Source organism: Octopus bimaculoides, chromosome 4 (genome assembly GCF_001194135.2).
Source record: "Octopus bimaculoides isolate UCB-OBI-ISO-001 chromosome 4, ASM119413v2, whole genome shotgun sequence".
NCBI classification, from domain to species: Eukaryota; Metazoa; Mollusca; class Cephalopoda; order Octopoda; family Octopodidae; genus Octopus; species Octopus bimaculoides.
The window spans coordinates 58,522,395-58,542,594 of NC_068984.1; the positions used below are offsets into that span (position 1 = coordinate 58,522,395).

At 34.2% G+C, this 20,200-nt stretch overlaps 2 protein-coding genes across 4 annotated transcripts in view; one reads left to right on the plus strand and one right to left on the minus strand.

Moving 5' to 3' along the window:
- Nucleotides 1-7,184, plus strand: part of LOC106877355 (THAP domain-containing protein 2) — a 40,200-nt gene extending 33,016 nt beyond the window's left edge. For 2 of the 3 annotated variants that reach the window (XM_052967104.1, XM_014926241.2), the window contains 2 exons: nucleotides 3,573-3,763; nucleotides 6,927-7,184. In XM_052967104.1, coding sequence (XP_052823064.1) covers nucleotides 3,573-3,763; nucleotides 6,927-7,047 — 312 coding nt within the window. In that variant the 3' untranslated portion in view covers nucleotides 7,048-7,184. The remainder of the gene's footprint in view (nucleotides 1-3,572; nucleotides 3,764-6,926) is intronic. The other variant, XM_052967103.1, reaches the window with a different exon arrangement.
- A 620-nt stretch (nucleotides 7,185-7,804) lies between these two features.
- The window catches only part of LOC106877351 (peroxidasin homolog), a 142,284-nt gene continuing 129,888 nt past the window's right edge, over nucleotides 7,805-20,200 (minus strand). The window contains exons 18-22 of the mRNA XM_052967102.1: nucleotides 19,056-19,173; nucleotides 16,542-16,750; nucleotides 13,703-13,971; nucleotides 11,928-12,044; nucleotides 7,805-10,608 (exon numbers count right to left, since the gene is read on the minus strand). Coding sequence (XP_052823062.1) covers nucleotides 10,516-10,608; nucleotides 11,928-12,044; nucleotides 13,703-13,971; nucleotides 16,542-16,750; nucleotides 19,056-19,173 — 806 coding nt within the window. The 3' untranslated portion in view covers nucleotides 7,805-10,515. The remainder of the gene's footprint in view (nucleotides 10,609-11,927; nucleotides 12,045-13,702; nucleotides 13,972-16,541; nucleotides 16,751-19,055; nucleotides 19,174-20,200) is intronic.

The following is a 20,200-nucleotide window of genomic DNA, read 5'->3' on the forward strand; positions in this document are numbered from 1 at the left end:
TTTTTTTTTTTTTTTTTTGTTTCAAATGCTTTTTGTTTTATCAATTGCATTGGTAGTGGCTTAGTGCCAATTCAGTGCAAGGTGTTGGACTGTTGACATTATTACATTTGTCCGAACCTTACTACAGCCACTGTGTTCTGCTTTCTTGTCAAGTTTCATTAGTTTGTTTTTTTCAGACAGTACATCAATGGTAGAGGAAAGAACCAGTAGTATAAAAAGTATTCAGTTGTAACATGGGCTCCAATGTTATGCAAATATCTAAATGTGGAAAACAAGTTTAACCATATTAGCATTTTTAAAAAACTGTTGTCAGTAAAACACCATGTAATTATGGTGTCTATTTCTCTGTTAATCTATTTTAATGTTAACCTTTTTGATATCAATCTACCGGAGACTGCTGCTGTTTCTAATAAAAATGAAAAAAACATTGCTTGAAGTGATTGTATTTAAATTAAAACTGCACACCATAATTTTATATAATAACCATTTATTATGTTGCAAACACTATATTAATATACTAATAAATGGAAAACTTATGTGACTTCTTCTAAATTCTTAATTATTAAAAAATTAATTGAAAAGAAGTACATCAATAAAAGGAGGAGATAAGGACTCCACAAACTGCAATTACAGGCAACTCACTTTAAAGCAGTAGCTTTGAATAAAAGCAGATACAGAGAAGAGAAGACTTTTTGGTTCTGCTGCAGACAGCCTTTTATTGCTGATGGCAAGATAAAAATCAATTCAATCCATGGTAGGTCATGGTAGGGAAGGCATCCAACTGTGAAAGCCATGCCAAGAATAAGGAAGAAGAGGTGACATAGATTTCACAAACATCAGTGAGATAAGTATATGAAAAATTCTTTATTCCTACTACTTATGGCAGCATGATAGAAATGCACCCAGTGTATGCTGTAAAGTGGTTGGTAATAGAAAGGAAATTTGTATGTAAAAACAAAGCACTTACCTCAAGTCAACCATGATTGGGAGGTGAAGTTGTTGTGTTGCTTTGAACCATCTTGGACCCAGAAAGGAAATTGGTGGCACTAGACATGACGAACAGTGAAGGTCATAGCTTCAGATTAGTAACCATCTATGGATCATCAGAGGTCAGGTGTCCAGATTTCTGTAGGTATCTACAGTGTCTCCTGGAGACATCTCACTCCTTGCTCTAGTGGGACTTGGGCTCTGTGGAACTAGCTGATTGAAGTGGTGGGTGTTAAAGTCTTACAAACCTGCTCAGATGTTTCCAACTGCCTATCAGGTACTGACTGGATTTCTCAGATGTGCCAATGTGGTCATGGACAAACTGTATCAGGTTACCCACATTATTTCTAGATAGAGTATTCAGTAGTGTTTCTTGAAAGAGTATTTCAGCTGACTAGTAGATAAGGATAGCATAGGTTGTCCACAATTTAAAACCAGCTACACAGACCACAAATTTGTGCTCTGTACAATTGACTTGGATAGGCTTTGTAGGCAGAGATCTGGTCACTGGAAACTGAATGCATCACTCTCAGCACACAATGCTTACAGAGAGCAGATCAGCAAATTAGTTAAGTGGGCATTGACAGGATAAATTGTTAACAATTAGTAGTTTGCCTTGAAAAGAGTAATTTAAAAAAAAAACAGAATTGATTAACTTTAGTAAGGAAGTAGTGATAGAGAAAACTAGAATAGAGGGTAACTTAGAAACTGCTTAGGAAAGGCAACTGACATGCCTGTGATGAGATTGATTGGCTTTGATCAATTCTTGAACATGAAGCCCAAAGGCTATATTGCAAGGCTAAGGTTTTGTGCTCTAAGTCATGAGGAGACAAAAGCAGTTTAATGAGCCTAAGTGGCAGAAATGCAAAATGAAGACAAAGACACAATTCGGTTTTTGGCAGACCATGGTGGATATATGTTACTTGATCCCAAATAGTTGTGTATGGATTTTCAGTAATGCTTTGCTTGATTGTTTGGGATGGGTGGAAGGCCAGATCACAGGATGAACTTTTGTGTCTATTTCAATGGCCTACCACAACTCACAACCAGAAAGGCAGAATGCTGCAAAAAGCTAATGACAGCTTAAGAAATAAAAGAAGTGATGGTTGGCTATACAGAGGAAAAATTGCCAAGCCTGGATGGTCTGCCATATGAGCTTTACTTTATATGCCAGATTTGTTTGGAGACCTCTTGACAGATATTGATTGCAACTAACAGCAAAATGGAAGAATGCTCAGTTCTGTGAATTAAGGAATGGTGCTGAGAAAGAACCCAAACAAATGGGATAACATTGATAATTTTTTTGCCGACAATTCTGTTCAACTCAGATTTCAAGATTTTTGCTAAGAAGCTATCATTGATGGTCTGATTGGGGATATATAAACATGTACCATCCTTACCTATCCACAACAGCCTCCACCTTGTGCAATACATCGTAGAGAGGTAGGGTAAGAAATCTCTCATGGGAGGCAGGGGTGGGGTGCCCTGATCAACTTAGATCGAAAACTTTCAATAAGATTGACATCTAATACTTGGTGGTTATCCTTACAACAGCTGGTTTAAGTCCCATTTTCTGTGATTGACAATAAATCTGCTTGGTGGTTAAGGTGAACAGCCACCTATCAACCATTCAGCATCATGTGCTGGGTCCAGCAAGGGTGTCCCTTCTCATCCTTAAGAAACATACTGACTCTTGAACCACTACCACAGAAACTAGAGACATATCCAACCAAGATCACTTTTGGTTTTTATCCCTCTGGGGTTGATAAAATAAAGTACTAGTAAGTACTGGTGTTGATTGAATCAACCAATCCCTACTTCCCCTCAAAAATTATTGGCCTTATATCTAAATTAGGAACCTTTATATACATAGTTTATAAGTAATCATATGCAGTAGTTAATATATGTTATGCACCATTTTGAGCGTGGCCGTTGCCAGTACCGCCTGACTGGCTCCTGTAGGATTTTCGAGCGAGATCGTTGCCAGTGCCCCTGGACTGGCTTGTGCGGGTGGCACATAAAAGACACCATTTCGAGCGTGGCCGTTTTCGTGCGGGTGACACGTAAAAGCACCCACTACACTCTCTGAGTGGTTGGCGTTAGGAAGGGCATCCAGCTGTAGAAACTCTGCCAAATCAGACTGGAGCCTGGTGTTGCCATCCGGTTTCACCAGTCCTCAGTCAAATCGTCCAACCCATGCTAGCATGGAAGGCGGACGTTAAACGATGATGATGATGATGATGATGATGATGTCTTGTTTGTAAAATCATGCTTCAATAATTCATACATACAATTGTTGACATCTTGTATACACAGATATCTCAAAAGTAAATAGACGTCCTCATTTAGCCATTTTATCTGTGCTGACCCAACTTAGTGCTTCAAACTTGTTAATGTATTATGTACAGGGCATGTCTACTGAATGCTAGATCAAGTATTTAAATGCGTCAAATGACATTATTTATTTTCTAGAAATAAATCTTTTGCAAAGGATGGTGTCTATTTATTTTCAAGTTGTCTGTGTAATTTTTTAAAAAATATTTCCATAGTATTTGTTTTTCTCTTAACTGATTGCAATTTTCTAGATCAGAAAGCACACCAAAGTGTGTAGTGCACATTTTAGACCTGACGATTTTAAGCGAACTTTGACTGGGAGACGAGATCTACGAAAAGGAGCAATTCCATGCATATTCAGATGGACTACAAAATCCAAAGACAGCCAAAACAACAATAAATCCTCACACAGCCTGAAGTCATTGAACAGGCAACTAGATCGGTAAATAGTATTTTTTGTTTTTCTTACACGTAATTTTTCACCCATCATGAAATTGTTATATTCTTCTTTGGGTGGTTCAACCTGCTGATCATGTTCTTTCAGTCTTATTCAGTCAAGTCAATCTTAAAATTGATAGACTTAGACATAGTTAGGTTTAAAATTACAGGAAGGTTTACATTGCCCAGTTGCAACAGCATTTATTGTGTCATTATCAGTGACATTATCATTAGTGCAATAGCTATTTCATCTTCCAAATTTTCTCTTTTAAGAATGAGTATACTCGCTCAGTGTTTCTATATAAGTAGAATTGCAGAGTGGACATGGTATTGATCTTTATAGGAGTTATTCTGGAAGGCAAAAAAAGCAGCAGCCATCACATTTTGAGAACCCCTGAGACTACTGTTGTGTGTATGTGTTTGAGTGTCAGTTATGATTTAGAGGTTACTGCAGTAAGAAGCAACTCAGACTGAAAACCTGGTCCAGATGCTTCCAACAAAGTGGACTCTGCTAAAGACACACCAAAGTTAGGTGGTGATATTTAAAATGAGTGACAGATAGGACAACTAGCAAAACAAGTTTCAAGTACAGGTACTTTGTTTTGTATTTAATCCATGCACTTAATTCTTCATTGCTTCAGTTCACCTATTCTTAAAATGGTTCTCAACCATTTTTTTTGCCTACGGACCCCTTTGGTTCTTATTTTAGTTAGGGTTGGGACTCTCATAGCCATTCAGTGTCTAAAACTCTTATATTTTTTATGATTAAATATTATTAGGAATTGCATTAAAAATATTTGAATATTTTGTGTATTGTAAAAATATAACTAGTTCATTGCACATAAATTTTACCAACAAAATCTTATATGGGTCATATAATTGAGAACCACTGGTTTGGATGATATAGTAATATTTCTCCTGATATGGTACTATCCTATATAGGATGGGATTGATTAAACAACAGCAACTTAAAATTATTTGAGTTTTTGAGATGCATTAGATCAGGGGTTTTCAAACTGTGGTCCGTGGACCACAGGGGTTCCGCAAGGACAAGACAGGGTCCGTGGACAGCAAATACTTTTTATGGGCAATTTGATTTTATATATGTTTTTTAATCGAAATCTTTTAATTGACAATAAACCTATTTTGTTAAATACTGTTAAATAAATAAATGTAAAAATATATGTTATTTTAAGCAAATATTTATGTATAAATTTCATAAGCGTTTGTAAGGGGGTCCCTAAGGTAAAGCCTGAAATATAAAGGGGTCCGCAAGTCAAAAAGTTTGAAAACCCCTGCATTAGATTATAGTCTATGTATTCTGCTCTAGAATTATGTGTGACGTATTGTTACATTGAAGGGAAAAGAAGTTAGAGAATATACTAAGTACTGAGAAATGTATTCTCAATTCTGTTCTTCATTTTGTATAGACATTAGTTGGTCTTTTATTATATTTTGAATGAAAAAAATCTAACATCAGTTTTCTTTGCTTTTTTTTTTTAAATGAAAATAATAAAAAATTTCTGTACTATATATGCAAAAGTCTTACAACAGATATTTGTTTTCTCAATAGTAAAATGACCTGCAATAAATTCAATATAGTGTGAACTCTACAAAGTTTGGAAGATTACTGATTTATACTTGTTTAGCTTATTTGCCAAGTTATTCACCCTGCCAGTCTTTTTACAAAACTTTGAGTCAGTGAAGAACCTTTAGGCAATCATTGACCTGTTAAAAATATTGTAGCCTGCCTGATAATGAGCCATGTCTCATGCAGCCCACTACTCAAAAAAAGTTGACCATGCCTGCTTTATAGTATAAAAAGGACCCTCTTTGGTTATGAACGACCATGAGATTGCACCTAGAAAGTTACTCTCTGAGGCACAAGTCAGGGCAAGGTTGTTTATGGAATACCAGCTTCCCCTCTCCACACCACTGATGTTATCTAAGGGAAAGTTAAAGGTTGATACAGCTTGGCATCAGTGACATCACAACTCATTTCTACAGCAGAGTGAACTGGAGTAATGTGAAATAAAGTGTCGTGCTCAAGAACAAACACACAGCCCAGTTCGGGAATTGAACTCATTACCTCATGACTGTGAGCCCGACACTCTAACCACTTAGAGTGATGTATATACTATAATATATATTACTACATAATACAATGAAAGTGAATATAACAGAATATTTGTGTTTTAGAAGGTTATCATGACTTTCTACATTATTGTTTCAACACACATTCTCAGGTCATACCACTTGACTAATAAGCACAATTCCAAAACTTGATTTAATTGTCTAAATATTGTATAGCACTTTTTTGAAATTAACCATTGTAACATTGTATTTCATGGTGGAGAAAATTGGTAAAAGAATTTAAGCACAATGGAGTCAACCTAGTTACTTTATGCTTACAAGAAATGAGTGTATGCATGGAACAAACTATCAACACAATGTTTATTTCATCATAAGTCCTGTAACCCACTGGATTTGTTTGGATGTCAATTAGGATGTCTACTGAAGAGCTAGTCAACCTAGTGGAGTTCATCCCTTTATCTCTTTACAAGCTAACCAAGTAATGACTCATTATTTATACACTACTTCCTCAATTTATATAGTAGAGAGCATTCATGGTTTCTATTTACAGAGTGCATAGCTCTGGTACTATAGATGCATGATTAAGGAAGAATCATCATAACATGGATTCTTCAAGCTGAGCCAACAAACAGAAGAGCTAGGGGTAAATCAAGAATGAGATGGTTAGATAATATCCATAGTCTCAGTTGGTCATGCTTGGAATCCATTAGGAAAGTCTAATGACAGTTACTTTTGGTGGGACCCTATGGAGGATGTACCTGATGATACTACCCCCATGACTCTTCTAAGAATAGTGGGCAAGGAAGATAGATCGATGGATGGATGAACTGAACTAGTGAGAGCTACTTATGGACCATAGACAAATCAAAGCTAGTGATGCAATGTTAAAAGGCAATTACTGACAGTTGTTTGGCACCCTACTAATTCCTCAGCTGAAATCCTCTTCAACTACCCTTGGTACAACATCTGTAATATGTGATATTAAATCATTACAATATCAAAAGCTTTAAAAATTAAAACTTATTTCTTGGTAAACTATTTCAAAAATAAAACTTTATTCTTCTCATTATCAGGGAAGAAGGTGTGTTTCTTGAAGCATGTGTTGATCACAGTTATGAACCAGCCAATGGATTTCGGGAAGAATTTGAAGCTGCACTGAGCCTTATTAAATTCTCAAAACTTGAATTTTGTTAAATTTTTCTAAGAAACAAATCTTTCACACTTAGTCATGTAACTCAATTGCTGAATTCTCATTGGCCAAATTTCCACTACATCAAAACTTCAAAGATCTCAAAACTAAATTTGTTGTAATAAAATGTTTTCTATATTCATGTATGATCATTATATTATTTCAATGATTTTACATTTATTTACCATAAAACAGAAAAAAAACCTGCAACTGTCTGTTCCCTTTTTTATTGTTTAACATTTATTAAATATCTTTAACCGATCCAAACAAAATCACCTGTAAATCCTAAAGTCCTGTTGTACTTTCTCTACATAAATCTCCCAGCCCCTGCAAGAAACTAGTGATTTTAATGAAATGTAGTCTGTCCAGTACAAAAATCATAAAAACTTAACAAATGCTTTTGATGAAATTTACTGATATGATGTAATAGTCGTTGGTATATACTATGAATGTTGTTTTTACCTATTGCTGTTGTATCACTTTCACCTGCCCAACTAGGTGTTTCATATTTACAAGAAATTGATTACTGGGCATCAATTTCTAGTCTTGGAGTTGATTTTGAGTTCCAATAGTCTCTGAAACTTAAAAATTGCACAACTAGCATCGAAAAAATATTTTTCGATGCTAGTTGTGCTAAACTTTCTCTCATACAGAAGAGTACTTAGTTCATGTTTTCTGGCCCCAAACAATGCTATTTGAAATGCAGTCATGTGCAGTTCAGAGTTCAGTAAAGTGTGTATATAAGGTGAAGATGAGTGATAATGTCATTGTTGAATCAAATATTTAATTGGTTATTAATACAGTGAATTCTTATTTAATAAAGTGACTGTTTATATAGGCAAAAATCTTCAGGTTCACACCACAAAAAGAAATGAGAAGTTATGACATAAATTCTTGCTTCAAAGACTATTAATATAGAAAATAAAATGAAACTGACATAGTTTCAACCAAGTATCACAACCAGCTCACAAGCTTAGTTTGCTGTTTGTTTATCTCCACAGCTTTTGACATTTATTAAAACAGCATTAAAAAACTTTCACTTTTTGGATTTAAATTTACGTATGACCTTTAAAAATTTTGAAAGTCTTCACAAGATGTATATTTTGAAAACCTTGCTATATATATATATATATATATATATAAGTTCTGAAGTAAAAGGGTATAAAAAAAATCATGACATTTCAATAAAAGAAAGAATTTGAAGGGAAATCTTTCAAAAAGAATTACTATATAATGAAATAGTTTGTAGATAAATGTATGGAATTCAAAGTCAACTACATCCTACAAGAACCACCATATATTTAAATTGCAGTTTATTTACCAAATCTTTTAGCAAAATGAAGGAAATTTATATTGATTTCAAGATTTTCCTAAATAAATAAATAAAAATTTATTTCTGTAGGAAGGAAATTAATCAAACCTTTTTTGAAGTTTCTTTCTACAAAAATATTTCTGGACGCAAACAATAAGAGCCAAAAAAACGATAGTTTGTAAACATCAATAATGGTATCTTAACACATGGGCAATTATAGCCTCAGATTTATAAGAGAAAGTTAATTCTGAAGATTATGATTTCCCCCAGACCATTACTAATATAAAAAAACAACTGGAAGTTGAAAATGAGATATAAACTTGTTTTTCCAGGAATTTAATACATCAAAGGTACCTACTATATTAATATTTAATGAGAACAACCTGTATATCAAAAATAACGAAAGGAATGAGAACAGCTAAATAGCATTCTGTTACTGTAAGGGAATGATGGCATAATGATAATGTGTGAATTTTCACACATCATTGAAAATACATAACGACTTTAACCACATAAATAATAAACTGATATGGTCATGACATCAATATGGCAATTAGAAAAATATAACAATAATGGATTTCCAACATTAGTACATAACCACAATTGTTGGGTAGACTACAGTTGACAATATTGTACTCCAGTTCTTGACTGGTAATTCAGGTAATGGTGCTTATTTTATCAACCCCAGATAGATGAAAGGGAAAACCAGCCTGTAAAGGGATATGACTAAAAACAGCAGCACTTGACTGATTCTTAATAATTCTTTTCTAATTTTGGCACAAGGCCTGCAGTTTTGAAGAGGAGAGACAAGTCGATTACATCAACCCCAGTACTTCATTGGTACTTCTTTTATTGACTTCAAAAGGATGATTCTGCTAGCTTGCTCCCTCAGCAACCACAACAATAATAATAAAATTTATAATGCTTACTTTTTGATTAGAGTGAGGTGCAAATTAATAAATGAAAAAAAATTAAATTCAAAACTCCTCCAAAGTAATTTGACATGTCAGTAAGGTTTTGCATTTTTATTTCTCTTAAATTTTTAGGGTGGCCTACAAGAAATATTTTAGTGCACTTGTGTGCATGACTTTGGTTGTAAGGCTGTGATTAGATCTATGCATGCACCATACATAGATGTACACAGACATATCTGCAAATAATATATGTACACATATGCATATGTACATATATATATATACATATATTTAAAGATCATAACTAAAAAGTTTGAGTTAGACTAGTGTACAAGTTTTGTATCACACATACTGAGAAAATGGGGAGCATGTAATGGCTTGTAGCATCTTGTTTCCAAGTAAGGTACTGGTTTTTAGAATGACAAACAGCTCAGTTTTTGCAGCAGATTAAACAAAGCTGCAATCTATGTGACAGAGTTATTACTTAAGCAGAATAGAGACAATTAGATGTGTTTTTGAGGCAGATATATTAGCCAGAGGTAGCAACACTAATTCAATATGCAAATGTGAATTTACAAATGAGAGTTATGCTTCTCTGGAGATTTGACAATGCAATCCGGTTATATAATTTACATTATATAACTCATAATAATTTTTTATTAATGAAATATGTGTAAGATGATGTAACTAAATATTTTACAAACAAACTCTCCTGTTTTTTGCTTTGTTTTGTATATCTACTCTGGGAACACTCAACTGGATTGTAACCAAATGATACATGGACTGTAACATGAGTCTACCTCATGGTTTTCCTTCAGTTATACAGGAACACACATGGAATTCTAAACAGTGGTTATTTATGATGTAATTTAAATTGCACTATATAAGTATGTGAGTGAATTGGGTGCAAGCTAGTACATTCAAACAGAAATACTGTTATTAATGTGCAGCTAAGTTATCTCCCCATACATCAACATCCATTTTTGCATATTTATATCTTAGAAGAAAAAATGAAATAAGAGCCCAAAAAAGTACTGGGAGTTGATATTATCTAAAACTTTTTAAGGCTGTGCCTCAATATGGCCACTGTTTCTGAAATCATTAAAAATAAAAATAAAAGAATATATACACAGATGAATTTTGTGAAAAATATTTTTGTCAATTTCATTGCTAGAGCTGTGAAAGAAATGGGAAGAATTGTCTATCCTCCAAAGCTTGTTTTTTAACCAAGAAAGTTTTGCTGATTCTTAACACATTGGACAGCAAATGCCTGGAACTGTTTTAGGATTGCTGCAAGTTGCTCGTGGACATATTTCTTTCTCACATTCCACTTGGCCATTCTGTAAATAGATTTCAAAAATAATTACACAAGTGGAATAGAATTGATACCAAACACCAAAATACTTATTTTTATTGATGTAAACTACAAGATTGAATTCAAATTGGTGATCTTTTACATGGTTTCAGTCATATGGCCATGCTGGAACAATGCTTTTAATGGTATGGCTGATTGTAATATCATCTACTACTTTGATATACTGGTATTACATTTAAAATTCAGGTCTAGCCATCAAATCCTAATGTCTTAGACTTTAAAAGTTTAGTTTTTTTTAGATATTTTATATTTTTATCGGTTTCAAATTTTTTGTCACAAGGCCAGCAGGTGTGGAAGAGGGGCTAAGTTGATTAAATCAATTCCAGTGTTCAACTGGTGCTTATTTTATTAACCATTAAAGGAGGAAAGACAAAGTTGACCTCAGTGGAATTTGAACTGAGAATATAAAGACAGACAAAATGCCACTAAGAATTTTGTCCAGCATGCTAATGATTTTGCCAGTTTGCTGCTTTATTTCATACTTTATATTTTTTATTGTAAAGTATTAATGTATTACTGTAGAAATTATATGACTTATTAAATATGGTCTCGGTCAAACAACTTCATAGTTGGGCATTCAGTACGCTTTTTACACAAAGTTCAGTTCATCTGTCTGTCATAAATAGTAGTAAGATTATCTAAGAAAGTTAACTGAGATAGATGGCATCTTATCCAAATTATGTATTGTTTACATAATACAATGAGACTGGAACTAAATATTGGCTTCTAAAAGACTCTTGAGGCTTAGATATTTATATCTTCTACATTATATTTTGGGTCACTGAAGGAGTTTATATATATATATATATATATATATATATATATGGAGTGTTTCTTTTTGTATTGCCTAAAGGCCTCTGGGAGAATTTTAGTTCAGTATGCAAATTGATGGACCTCTTGTTAATAATTTTCATATCATATTGTTTGATATTCAGTTACATCATGGCGTGTGTGATGTAATGAGAGCAAACAGATAGCTGTAGCAAGCTACAGTAAAACTAGAGGACATTAAAAAGCATATAATATTGTTGGTTGCTCTGCTTATGCAGACTCCCATGAGTCAATCTTATTATTATGAATTAGCAAGAAATTAAAGGAATATAAATTAAATTCTGTATTAAAGAATAGAAAGCAATAGTTACAAAAGAAGGTGAATTTGTGACTCTAGTCAGTATATATAAGCCATTGTGTGTGCTGACTGAAATTATGTGATTATGTGACATACCTATCAGTGTGGTATGCATTTAGACCTCACCAAATAAATCTATTTAAAATATTGCTTACCTTGCATTTACACACTTGGCAATCATTCACTTTCCATTCTTCAGAGTTAGAATATCTTTTGCCATCAGATCCTACACATGTTGAAAGACTTGATTGTTGCTTTTGCAGTCCAAATACCTGTAAAAAAAAAAAATTCTGTTATGTAATATATTATTTCCCAGAAGTAAGTGGAAAGGTATGATACAATAGTATATATCAAAAATATGAATAAAGAGAAAGCAGTGTATACATATTCAAAATATAATAAATTTTGTTTCCAAAATAAAACAATTCACTATCTAGGGACTGATAAGAAAGTATGACTACTATATTGTTGTTATTTAGTCTCAATAAATTCATTCCATGACATTAGAGGTAAATACTGGCCTATAAGACTCCTAGCAAACAGCTTTGAGTCTCTTGGCAAATTTGAAAATGAAAATATATATCTGTCTTAGGATGACTAATAATAACTATATAGTAATCACATTTTCTGGTTAGTGCTTAGATACTGAATAATTTCATGAATCATTATTCAGTCCTAAATGAGTAGGCTTATGAGTAGGCTTCAGTCCTAAATGAGTAGGCACACTCTTTTATTTGGAGAACTGGCCAATTCAATAATTATATATTTTTAAAAAATGAGGTGAAACAGAAAATATCCTCAAAGGGGAACAACTCTCTAGCACACATTTACGACTAAGAAAAAGAAAAAAAAGATTAAAAAAACGAACGGTTTCTCATTGTCGGTCAACCTGCTAGAAATGACAGCCACTTCGCCCTCAAATCCCTACTTAATCTCTTAACAAGACACATTCGATAATATAGTCCAAGACAGACTATGCCAAGTAAAAAAATAAAAGACCAGATGGGAAAAATTAGAAAACTTCTAATCATAGGTCTACTCGGTGTGCTGATTTTAGACTAAACAACAAATGACAAATACACAAAATTCCTACCAAACACAAATGAATAAAATATGTGAAAAGTTTTTTGTTTTAGTTAAGCTGCAAAAATAAAAGTTATCGCAATATTTAGTTTACATTAAATATATTTTCAATAAGTCTATAGAATAAGTGGATGGGTATTCTTGCTGATGTCAAATGAAACAATAAATATACAAAAACTGTTAAGCCATAAGTAAAAGATTAAGTTAGACCTGAGTTCAAGTTCTATATCAAATATGCTGATAAAGAAATGAGTATGTTATCAATTGTATGCAGAAAGCTGATGTTAATGTATGTAAATAGAAAATGTATGCAAAATATCAGTGATTAAATAGGGGTGGTGTAGTATTGTATGGTATTAAGTTGAGGCTTTTTGCGTTTCTGAATTTAAACCCTACCAAAGTTAACTTTGTCTTTCATCCTTCTGGGGTTGATAAATAAGTACTAACGAAGTTCTAGGTCTGATTTAATCTACTATATTCAGTCTTCAGTTTGATGCCTTATCCCCATGTCAGAAATCAATGTTAGGGTTGAGATAATTAAAGAATAAAAGGATCTATTTTTGTGTGTATTAAGACAGTACATGTAATAACATGTGCTTCAATTCCCAAGCGATTGATAACAAATATTAATAGTGTTATGTATGATGATATTATGCCCAGGGTAGATTTACCCTACTTTAATTCATTCCATGAAATTAGAGTTAAATACTAGCCTTTAAGAGCAGTAGGAGATTTTAAAATGATTTACATAGTCAACAGTTAGTGGATACACATAAAAAGGTAGTTTGTAGCAACTATAGTTGTGGTGAATAAATATTTCAACAACTAATAATAATTTGGTACATACTTGTTTCCTGAGTTTACGAACCATTCTGTCAAGATTCTTAATAGTTTTTTCCATGCCTTCTACTCGAGTGTCAAGGTGTGAAGATTTCTGATTACTTTTATAGAAATAACTAGTATTAGCTGGGCTCACTGGTTGATCACTTAAAAACTGTGAGTCTCTTGGCAAATTTGACGATGTAAATAGTTGTCTGTCTTCTGGGTAACTGTGGAATGATCGACGGCTACTATAAAAACTGGTGATCGATTGGAATTCACCCGATTTTTGACAATCTGAAATACAATAAAAATCATTACTCATTCTTCATGAAGAATTAAAATGTAAATTATCGTCAGTAGAGAACAAATTGGTGCTGATACACCTAAAGTAGCAAGTTATCTGGTTAGTTATGAAATGAGTAAATCTTTATGGAAATGAATCACTACAATGCCACATGCTGTAAAATATTGGTTGCTGTGTAAACATCACTGTATCACAATATCAACCAGACTGTTGGATATTGTTATACACCACTGATCACAATGTGCTTCCTCACATTGTTGTAGCTTTCAAATGATGCTACCCTGCTACCTAAGCAGGCAGACCAACAATCCCCCTGAAAGGGATGCAAGTTTGTCACAGGGTTACCCATTTACTATTGGGTGAACTGGAACAATGTGAAATGAAGTGGTTTGTACAAGAACACAATGCACCACTAGTCTGGAAATTGATCTTGCAATTGTGAATGCAATACCCTAACCACAAGGCCACACATCATAATGTAAACATTATGTAGGACAATAGTAAGAGCTGTAATTTTACAAACCACACATTGGAAGACATTAGAGCTGAGATCTTGTAAAATATTTTAGCATTACATGATTACAATCAAAAGTGTCCTAACATAAAAAATACAAAATAGCTAAAGAATTGTACAATTCAACATTTGAGTATTTATTAATAGCATGAATTCAGCTTTTGATTTGCCTTTCCAAGTCACAAATTCAATGGAATTCTTTAATGATAATAAAAACTTAGGTGGGATTATCTTATCATAATGTCCAACCCATGTCAGCATGGTAGACAGCCTTTAGCTGATGATGATGGTGACAATGACGATGATGTGCAACCAGAATTTTGAAAGAAGTTTCTATGAAACTAGTTTTTAAATGTCAAATGGCTATGGGGGTCCATCAAAATAAAATAGTAATCAAAAAATGGTTGAGAACCATCGTTCTAAATGCATTATTTATAATATTCTACTTTTCATAACGTTTGCTTTAAGTGATCTTCATCTATGGAACAAAATTGAAAACATAATCAAAATTTTGAACCTAATGAAACAAGTTTGAGTGTTATGTTTTAAGCAGTCTTAACTATGGAACAAAACTGATGACACGATCAAAACCTTTTGCATAAAGAAGTGGTATTAAGAAAATCCATAAACTTACACATCAAAACAGAAACAGGAAACATAATAAAATGTGGAACTTCCACAAGTTGGCAAATCATATATAGTTGTATGTGATTATATTCAGTGTAAAAATGTCATATATATAGTTCTGTTGTTATGTTCATAAAAATATTTCAAAGTAACTGGTGGAGTGAGTCAGTGGACTAGCTACAACTCCTGGTCACAGCTAGCTCTTTTATGTTGCTAATACATGTTTCCCTTCACCCAATGAAATCAAAGGGGCTAACTACCTATTGGTATATGTCTCTGTTCATGACAGTTAGATAATTGACTGTATTTATCACAATAATACCTGAGGTGAAATGAATATATACCCCATGATATAAACATACATCATAGTCATATTAAAAGATAATATGATTGTGATGTATGTTTATGTCATAAGTTTATATCAAGTGATTATATTGAATATAACACATGGAGATCATTAGGGGGCATTACTAAATGATATCTTATGGCAAATGAAGGCAACAAGCTGGTAGAATCATTATTATGCTGGGTAAAATGCTTAGTGGCATTTCATTTGCCTGCACGTTCTGAGTTCAAGTTCCACCAAGGTCAACTTTGCTTTTCATCCTTTCAAGGTTGATAAAATAAGTACTAATTGAGTACTGGGATTAATGTAATTGACTCACCCCTTCCCCAAAATAACTGGCCTTGTGCCAAAGTTTGAAACCAATATCTTATGGCAAATGATGAGTTTTAATTCCAACCGTTCAATAATTTAAAAGATGATTCTGATCAAGTTTGCATTAAACCACTCCAACAATAACAATAAAAATATAAAAGCAAAATAGGGAATTTAGCGTTAGCATAATAAAGTTGGCAGAATTTTGGTTTAAGCACTTCATATAACCCCTCATAACTTTTTAGATTTTAGAATTTTCAGAAAGTTTTTGTGAATTTGTGTTCTACACAATGGAATTCATATGATTATAGGGGGGGGGGGGTTACCTCCACTCTCACCCACATAAATCCTAAAAGTTCCACTCTTTTTTTAATATTTTTAAAAAATCACTTTAAAACATGGATACTCCAAATTTTTTGCTTAAATCCAAGCAATGAACCACCCTTGGGTGTATCATCATTCCATTAAATGTGTTTATGGGGAGAAAAATACTGGAAAACATTAATACATGTCAGAGTGACAAAGAAATGCAGAAGGTATCAGATGATTGTGAGATGTGCTAAAAATAACAACTAAATCACCCTTAAATCACACACAAATTTTTTTTTTCTTTTTTTCATAATTGTATGAATTCTTGTTTGTAGAAAATAAATTTCAAAAATTTTCTGAAAATTCCAAAAAATAAAAAAAGTTATGAGGATTTATACAGGGTGCTTAAACCAGAATTCTGCCATAAAGTTAATACAATTATTTTTTTTTACCAAAGCAACAATCTGACCACATCTTGATGTCAATTTTGGGAATTTTTTCACATGGCAAATATTCTGTTCTGTTCCTGACCATTTGGAAAACGTTTTTCTGAACCTGGTTAATATTGTCACTGTTGTCACATATGACACGAGCAAGAGATACTTGTCTCAGCTGGGTTAGTTGGTCAGCAGTAAACACACCAGGGTTTTCATACCAAAATCTGGAAACCACAAGATAAATATTGAAAGATCTGTCACACAAGGTTTAATGAATCAAGTTTAATCAAGCTGAAGTTAAGTTTGTACAAGGCAGCAGAAATATTGTCAGAGGATGCAAAGTATCATTACAGTATTGGATAGAATACCTCAAGTATTTGTTTTAGTTCTTTAGCACTCTGAATTCAAATCTGTGTGTGTGTGTGTGTGTGTGTGTGTGTGTGTGTGTGTGTGTGCGTGTGTGCGTGCGTGTGTGTGTGTAAGTATATATATGTACACACACACACACATATATATATATATGTCATGTTTGTCAATACTACCCCTGGAAGCAAATTAGTGCACCATTTTAGAAACACCCCAGGTAAAATGAATCTATGGATTAAAGTTATGGAAAGGTCAGGTATCCCCATAAAATCCCTGTTCTGTAGAACATACCCATTTGAAGGAAACCTCTGTACTGACAGGAACTGTATAATGTGTAAGGCAACCTCATAGATAAACTGCAAAATCAGGAATGCAGTCTATAGTATAAGATCTACAGAGGGATGGTGCAGAAACAGCACTATGATATACATAGGAAAAACAGCCGATAGCATAGGTGAGAAGATAAGTGAACATCGTCCAGAACTCAGAACTTGTCAGTGTTATACCGTGTTAAAATAGAGCATGAAGGCTCAGTAGATAACATCTCTGGCAGTGATCAGCCATCCCCATTCTACTGAATTCTATTTTCTAGCTCAACCCAACCTTAGTACTCCCACTATACAGATACTTGTTGCTAACAGGCTCTTTTTGTCTCATGTTGAGTACTGCACACAATGTTCTGGCATACCATAAACCCAGGGATTTATGTTAAGTAGGCTTTAGAGTCCAGCATTCACAGCCATATAATAACTGGCACTCCATTTGTCATGATGACGAGTTTTCCAGTTGATCTAATCCATTGAACAACCTACTTATGGAATTAATGTGTAAGTGACTGAGCATTCAATAAATGCATGTACCCTTCATGTAGTTCTCAAGGATATTCAGTGTGACACAGTGTGATAAGGCTGACCCTTTAAAATACAGGTACTACTCAATTTTACCAACTAAGTGGGCTGAAGCAATGTGAAATAAAGTGTCTTGCTCAAGGACACAACACACCACCAGGTATTGAACTCATGACCTTGTGATCATAAGCTGAATACCCTAACCACTTAGCCATTTGCCCTCATCAGTCAAGCTCCACAGTCACATAAGAAGCTGAACTTGATATGATGCAGGAGGTTAGAGTTCCAAATATTGGTCATGTTATTTAGAACCTACTATGCAAGTACCTTTCTTACTTTGAAGTCTTGCTGTGTCAAATTGACTAAGGAGCACAGATATGTGTGTCATACTACCTGGAAACCATAAATCTCTTCAATATAAGTTGTCTAGGGGATCAACAACAACAGCAACATGCCCTACCCTCACCAAGCTGAGAACCATACTGCACACTCCAGTTTATACATGTGTTGGTGTTGTTGTTGTTGTTGTTATTATTGCTTAGTTCTCGGCTGAACCTGGCTTTGATTAAAGCTGTCAACATTTCCCATTTCTTACATTATCAATATTCTCCTAAGGGTGCTGGATTGGCAAATTTACTAAAGCATCAGATGAAATGATTTGCAGTATTTAATTACAGCTCTTTAAGATCTAAATTCAATATCCAGCTGAGATCAACAGTCCTTTACTTCCCTCTAGGGTCAATAAATTAAATATAATGCCAGTCTAGTACTGGGGTGAGGGGTAGGGTGGGTCAATATAACTGACTGTTCTCCTCCTCACAAATTTCTATCCTTGTGTTTATGATAGAAATTTATAATTCCCTAAAGAAAGGCATGAACATGACAGTTTACTCTTTGATCTCTTGTGAAAATATTAGCTTGCATGGCCTAGTGGTTAGGGTGTTACACTCACAAATGTGAAATCATGATTTTAATTCCTAGACTGGGTGGTGCGTTGTATTCTCGAGCTTCATCTCACATTGCTCTGCAATCACTTTGGCACCTGGCACAAGGTGCACTGTGCACCTGTTCAGAAAAAATTGATTTGATAGAGAGAGTGAGCTCATGTACAGCACATACATTTGATCACAATAAACAAATCATCTGTGTAGGTTGTTCAGCAAAAACTGAACACCCATACATCATTTTCAACAAGAGAGTCCATCACCTAACTGAAGAAGACAAAACTGAAACCAGTTTTTCTTCTTTGAGATATTATAACACTTTTTCTTTATTAAAACTCTTTAAAAATAAAATGGAAAATTAAGATTCAAACCTGTCACCATCACGAAGTCTGCGGAATTGGTCAACAATAATGCACATAAATGTCGGTCCCACTTTTGAATTTTTTTTGGGAGTTTCACTTATTCCTCCAACAAACAGATCAATGTTATCTAAAGAACATGACAGAATGATTTTAGGCATTAACATAAGCCAGGACATAAATATAATGCAATATAAATAGATATTAGATATAAAATAGAAAATTTGTTGCTTCATAAAATGAGTTAACGGCTAAAAGATATATTTTTGTCATCAATTCCTTTTTAAATTGTGACAACACAACCCGAGACAATACCAAATGACAGTGTTCCATCACCATTGGAACCAAAAACTTTGAAGCCACCAAAAGAGAAGAAGAAATCAAATGACAGGAGAGAAAGGTTCGACAAAATCAACTTCATCCTCCACCAACATTGCCATGTAGTCAATGCCATCAACTTTTCTATGCAAGAGAAATCCAAATTCTTGGAGCTGGATTTTCTGTGGGGAGCATGGCCTTGCTTACCCCCAACCTTAGTTTGAGTGATCCCAAGAACAAGGCCTCTACCACGATTTTTAAGAAATGTGGTGGAAAACTAGCTCAGGAAGGCAGGGACACTACTCCTTGGGACTCCTTTCAGAGCCCCCTCTACCTAATGCCAGGAGAAAAACTAGAAGTAGTTGATAGCTTCTGTTACCTAGGTGACCAAGTCAGTAGCAGGAGTGGATGCTCTAAGAGCATAGTTGCTAGAATAAGAATAGCCTGGGCAAAGTTCAGAGAGCTCCTACTTCTGCTGGTAACAAAGGGCCTCTCACTCAGAGTGAAAGGTAGACCTATGATGCCTGTGTGCAAACAGCCATGCTACATGGCAGTGAAACATGCTGAGTACATGTTTAAGCTTGAAAGAAATGAAGCTAGTATGCTCCGCTCGATGTTTAATGTCAGTGTGCATTCATGACAGAGTGTAAGTGCCCTGAGAGAAAAGTTGGACATAAGAAGCATCAGACGTGTGCAAGAGAGACAACTGTGCTGGTATGATCATGTGTTGTGTATGGATGAGGACAGCTGTGTGAAGAAGTGTCACACCCTAACAATGGAGGGAACCTGTAGAAGAGGTAGACCCAAGAAGACATAGGATAAGGTGGTGAAGCACGACC